This window comes from Marmota marmota, unplaced genomic scaffold (genome assembly GCF_001458135.2).
Source record: "Marmota marmota marmota unplaced genomic scaffold, marMar, whole genome shotgun sequence".
Taxonomy (NCBI): domain Eukaryota; kingdom Metazoa; phylum Chordata; class Mammalia; order Rodentia; family Sciuridae; genus Marmota; species Marmota marmota.
In genome coordinates this window covers 29,009,401-29,015,821 of record NW_026000019.1, presented here as the reverse complement: position 1 = coordinate 29,015,821, position 6,421 = coordinate 29,009,401, and the positions used below count along the sequence as shown (strand labels likewise).

The following is a 6,421-nucleotide window of genomic DNA, read 5'->3' as shown; positions in this document are numbered from 1 at the left end:
ACGAAACAAACAAACAAAACCAGACTTTTCTTAGTGCAGTTTTAAGTGGCTGATTATCGTAAATATTTGATAAACAGTCAACTGAGTTTTCGGAGCAAGGGAGCAATGTTTAGACAATTCTATAATGGGAGATGGTCATCTCTACTCTGTTATCCTCTGCTAGCTGTCTTTAGATGAAGGAATTCTATAAGGCAGAGGGAATATGATAGGATGTATCCATCAAAAAATAATAAGCCTTGAGAACCTTGGACAAGACCTTATACTTAATAGGTCTTTGCATGTTCATTCATCCAAAGGTAAATTTAGCACCTACTTTTGCGGAGCTAATACTCAACATAATAATAGGCAGACAGAGGTGAATAACCCCCTGCCCTCCCAACACTTCTGGCTTCTTCAGGCTGGTGTGTTTCTACTTAGGCTCTTCCTATTCCCTAGATCACCCTCCCTCACCTGCCCCAGACATCAATCAACCCAACACCACACAAAGTTAATTACACATGAAGTCACTATGAATTTTTTTCCTGACCTCCTAAGTAGATGTGACTAGTTCTTCTTTAAAAAAAAAAAAACAAAAAACAATACTCTTGACCCCAAACAACAATTTTGTACATGCACTTAAAGCAAATTTTTGTGTTGCTTCTTTTGACTGTCAATCTCCATTGAACTGTGAATCACACTGAAACAGAGTTTCCACATTACTCATCCTTGGAACCTCAGAACTAGTGAATTGCTTGACATGTCGTGCTTAAGAAATGAACATAGACTGACGCAGGGGGAATAAATAAATTATTACAGGAATTATTTTTCTCCTGATGAACAAACGAGCTGAACAACAACAACAGCAACAAAAGTACTAAGTGAATAGATGTATTTGTAATATGCAATGGAGGAAAGAGAAACATGGGTATTAGAAGAAGAAGAAGAAGAAGGAGGAGGAGGAGGAGGAGGAGGAGGAGGAGGAGGAGGAGGAGGAGGAGAGGAGAGAGAGAGAGGGAGAGCAAAAGCAAGAGAAGAAAGANAGGAGGAGGAGGGAGGAGGAGGAGGAGGAGGAGGAGGAGGAGATGATAAAATCAACAAAGATAATAAAAATAGCCCCACATCAGCCAGCAACACAGATATTATGAATAAATTATAGGAGGCAACACCAAATGACTCACTGCTCCTGACTCATGCTGCTGAGAGGGCCGATGATCACTGAGACCTACCCACTCTTATACTCTTACACACTCTTATACTGTCACTTTCCAGTTATCTCCTCCTGTGAGTCCAAAGACCTGCAAAGTATGTGAACGACTACCACTGGTGGGTTACTCACTCACCTACTCCTACAGGGAGAGGCAGGAATGGTGTTTAAACACCTAGGGAATGAGGAGAAAGAGATGGGAAATGTTCAAAAAAAAAAAAAAACCAAACTTGCCCTCTGATCCCTCAAATTCTCAGCTGGGACCACCTGCATCTTCTCATGTTCTCCAACTTAGTAAAAAAATAGCAGTGCCCATGTAGGTAAAAATGGACAGGGTAGTGAGGCCCGGGGGCACGTGCATGTAATCCCAGTGACTCAGAAGGCTGAGACAGGAGAATTGCAAGTTTGGGGCCAGCCTCGTCCCCTTAGTGAGACCTTGTCTCAAAGTGAAAAATAAAAAAGGGCTAGGGATGTAGCTCAGCGGTAGGATGCCCCTCGATCCGATCCCCAGTACCACCAAGAGGGGACAAATGGACAGGGTTCAAATGATGCTTCTTTAAGAGAGTTTAAGGAAATGTGGAAACCAAGTCTATGAAGAGAAGTTGCATCTTGTCTCATTTCTCTTTGGATTTGAGGGAAGAAATACTTAGACTATAGTGGGGGAAAGCACATCCATATTTATATTCAAAATGTAGTGAATAATTTCAAAGTGTTCAAAACCCTCTAACACTTAAGTCTTAACACCCCAAGGTAACAATGAGCCTCAAATTGAGGCACCTCTTCTAGAAGGATATCAAGAGCTAGTTCAAGGTCATCAGCTATTTTATCACTCAACTGGCCCAGCCTGCCACAAAGGACAATTGCAGAGGACCCTATACGTCCAACTTTTGACCTCCTCACATAGGAATCTACAGGACATAGAGAAAAGCACACGTCACCTCGAAGATGCTCAGTCCTACTTCTGAGACTCAGAATAGAAAAATAAAACTGAAAAATAAGGAATGGGAACTGACATGGGGATGGGATAGAAGCAGGTGCCATGAGTGTGTGAAAACTTTTGTTTTCACGTAAGAAAGCACCTGTGTCACTTGAGAAATTATATTTCCATTCTGTCTCAGAGATAAACTCTGGAGGGAATACCACAAAACAAAATGCTCCCACAATCTACCCCATTTGCAATATAAAATAACATAACATGGTTATGTTTACTTTAATATAAACAAGTTCCTGGAGAAGTATAAAGTTTGCACTATTTACTGCATGAATGAAAATTAATGGCATTTAATTTGAACTCTGGAATCAGCACAATCCATACCTAAGACAATGGCATTGCAGGTTCTCTATAAAAATAAAAAATCTTTCAAGTGTCCATAGGTTAAAAGGAGGAGTCTTTATGAAAAGTGTATATGGATTTTAAAATGTAGTTATTGAAAACTGTAGTTATGTTCTTTTCCTGCTTAGCCTCTAGGGAATAGCAGAGATTTTTTGCCTTTACTGCAGAGAAAAAGAAATACACATAGAAATGGATATTATTAAAGAGCTAATATTGCTGGATAATGAAAGGGATCTTTTCTTTCTTTTCTTTTCTTTTGGAAACTTCTTCATTTTTCAATCAACAAGAATTAAGAAAATATTTTCTAAAATGACTGTTACATAGAGCATTTTTTTTTAACTTTGGACAAGGAAAACTCTTTCTCAAGAAAGAAAGCTCTTTCTCATTTCCCTCTCAAGAGGGAAATGAAAGCTGCTATTTTCCTAAGCCCCCTACCACCTACATTCCAATGACCTGTGCTCCATAGCCCTATACCAGACCAGGTCAAGGATGTGACTGTCAGAGACTTCAGACCGAGTGGGAGCCAAAAGAGGTCTCCAAGTCAAAACCGAGTGACTCTCATTCCTGGTAACAAAACATCAGGAGCAGAAACCCTGCTTTCTGCCATCCCCAGAATATTAAGAAGAAAAATACGACTGCTGTCTGACATTATTCTAGCCAGATGCTGTATTTGATGAACATTTGTGCTGCGGCTTATTTGTAAGTAGACACACATCACACTGGGTTGAAGGTCTCCTGACAAAAATGTTTAAATCTGTTAAGAAACGCTTCTGCCCACAGCTCTGCGTAGGGCATCCTTGACCTCCTTGTTCCTCAGACTGTACACCACAGGGTTCAGGAGGGGAGTGATGATGGTATAGGTCACAGAGAGAAGAAGGTCTTTTTCTACAGAACTCTCCGACTTGGGCTTGAGGTAGGCTATGGAGGCACAGCCGTAATGGACAATGACCACGGTCAGGTGGGAGGCGCAGGTGGCGAAGGCCTTCTTCCGACCGTCAGCAGTGGCGATTTTAAGAATGGAATAGATGATCAGGATATAGGAGATGGTTATGAGGCCTATGGGCACAAGAATCACAAATGAACTCACACCATAATTAATTATCTCATTGACAGTGGTATCAACGCAAGAAAGTTTCATGACTGGGTGAATGTCACAGAAGAAATGATCCACCAGTGTGCCACAGAAGGGCAAATTAAACATGGCTGTCACCTGAAGAGTCGCCATCATCAGGCCAGTGCCAAAGGACCCACATACCAAACTGGCGCACATTCTTTTGCACATGATGACCGTGTACCTCAGGGGCGCACAGATGGCCACAAAGCGGTCGTAGCCCATTGCTGTGAGAAGGAAGCAATTATTAATTGCTAAGGTGACGAAAAAGAACATTTGAGTCGCACAACCTGGTAAGGAGATGGGCTGGTTATAAAAAACCAGACTGGAAAGCATTCGTGGGACAATGACCAGTGTGTATACCGTCTCTGAACTCGCCAGCGTGCTCAGGAAGAAGTACATGGGAGTGTGGAGGTGACGGTCAACACAGGTGATGGTCACAATGATGATGTTTCCAGCCAGAGTGAAAATGTAGACGGTTAGGAAGACCACAAAGAGGGTTGTTTGATGTTTTCCGAAGCTAGAGAATCCCAAGAAGATGAATTCTGTCACCTCCGTGAGGTTCTTTCTCTGCATTCTGCTCTATCAGGGTCTGAAAGCAATAAAACAAATCATCAAGGGGAAACTTCTCATCAGCAACTGGATTTTAAAACAAAGGACAATGATGGCTAAACTGAGAGAGTGAGCTTTTCCCTCCTTTGTGACCGGCAAGTTCTTGTTTAGGGTCCTTGCACAGAGAGAGAGAAAATGTTTTTATGCTTCTTTCAATGTATACATGTGAATGCTATCCCTGCAGAGCAAACTTTCTGCACAGGGAGATTTCTGAGCACATGATCATCTCACAGACACTTCTGATGTCAGAAAGGGAAGGGAAACAGCGAGGAGAAAGTCAGGTTCTGTTCCAATGCATAACAATATCGAGCACTCAAACCCTCTTAACAAGAACGATTAAAGTGCATGTCAAGGAAGCCATAAAGATAAGTGTTTGGGAACAAAACGATATAGCAGTATGAAGTCTGCAAGCTAGACAGACTTTGCAAAGCGGTTGTTGGATTTGACGATAAGATCCCCAGTAACTTTTTCCACGGTGTTTAGATTGAATTCTGAATGTAAGAACTTGATTTCGGAGAGGTAATAGGGTCCAGATGTTTCATCAGACCCTCAAAGCAGAACAATGACAAAACGTCTTCTGCAATGATCAGTCCACCGAAATTGATCACTCCAGTCCCATCCAAAAAAAAAAAAAAAATCTCTTTTGTTGATTTCAGTAGTCCTTTTGAATGAGTCAGGAAGACAGGATTGTGATTGAGAACTGAGAAAATATTGTTTAGTTTTAACTGTAAGACAACTTGAGACATAGACAAGGAAATATAAACTCCACAGTTGAGGAGGACAGATTCTGCCAGCAGTTTGGAACCCAACTGACATCTATTTTTAAAAATTTGATGAACGGATAATTTGATCTAATTATAGGAAGCACCACACAGTAATCCCCTTTGTTTGGAAGTGAGCACATATACCCTCCCTTTGGGAGGTTGAGGTTTGATGATCACCAAATTCAAGGCCAGACTGGACAGCTTACAGAGACCCCACCTCAAAATTAAAGCTAAGAAGGGCTGGGGATGCAGCTCCATGCCACTGGGACCCTAGGTTCAATCCCCAATGATTTAAAAAAAAAAAGTGGGGGAAGCACATATATGTTGTATGGAGACCATGCAGCTGATCCTGCGGCTCTCTACAGTGATGGTTTCATTGATCTCTCCTCATTTTCAGAATAACTGAAATAGGCTTCCCTCCCCCATCCTCCATAATTCTTTCCAAGTTGGCGTGAGCATGATCATGCTCGAGAATCTGTTTGCTCACATGTGGCTGAAGATGTGTCCATTGCTAAAACTGTTAGACCTTGCTTTTTCATGCCTCTCTGCATCGTTTGATGTTTCTGACCCCTGCCTCCTGGAAACATTCTCTGACCTTGGTCTCCATGATGACACATCTCTTGCCCATTTTTCCAGCACTCACGCAGTTACCTTCCACCAACCTGCTCAGGCCACCCACAGCATGATTACCATCTCCTGTCCTCTGGTTGACCCTTGGCCCTTGCTTTTTCTCTTTCCATAATATCCCTCACATTTTTTTTCCTGTTATTTCTGTTATTGCTCAACTCTCTATTTCCATCACCAATCTTTTCCCCATTTCTCCAACTTACCTCTCTCTTGGCTTTTCTATCTGTGTGTCTTGCCATCATAATGAATTTTATACTTTTGAAAGTGAACTAAACACCAACATTTTTCGGGTTTTGTGACCCTCCTCAATGACTTCATCAGAGTTCCAACCAATCAGTAGTTGTCAGTATTTTGGAGCCACATCTACTCAACATCACATTCAGTGGAATTTTTCCTTAAAGTAGATCTCTTTTCTGTCCAAATTTCTAGATCCACAATGACCCACTTCAGATTGGGGAACCCAATTCTCTATTCAGGATAATAAAACATGTTCCCACTCTAAAATGCATATGGCTACACAGAGGATTAAGCAAGCAAACCAGTTTTGAAAAATAAGTACAAAATGAAAAGACTCACCCTAATTCATTGAGAGATTCTAGTAATCACGACAGTGTGGTATCAGGTGCAGGACAGACAATGAAAGAAAATGTAGAGTCCAAAAACAGAACCAGAATTATATGTTCAATTCATTTTTCCATAAAAATGGAAGGCATCTCAATGGTAGTATTTTCAACAAATGTCGGTAGAACACGTAAACATTCACATGGGGGAAAAAATCAATCTCAAACTTT

At 41.3% G+C, this 6,421-nt stretch overlaps 1 protein-coding gene across 1 annotated transcript; it reads right to left on the bottom strand.

Annotated features, from left to right (window-relative positions):
- Positions 1-1,031: 1,031 nt before the first annotated feature.
- On the bottom strand, positions 1,032-4,214 carry LOC107147570 (olfactory receptor 10J5). The gene has a single exon (XM_015492069.2). The coding sequence runs from the start codon at positions 4,201-4,203 to the stop codon at positions 3,274-3,276; it is 930 nt and encodes a 309-aa protein (XP_015347555.1). The 5' UTR covers positions 4,204-4,214; the 3' UTR covers positions 1,032-3,273.
- Positions 4,215-6,421: the final 2,207 nt, after the last annotated feature.

Excerpts from the sequence above, each read along its gene's own strand:
- LOC107147570 (XM_015492069.2), bottom strand. The coding sequence starts at position 4,203 with ATGCAGAGAAAGAACCTCACGGAGGTGACAGAATTCATCTTCTTGGGA.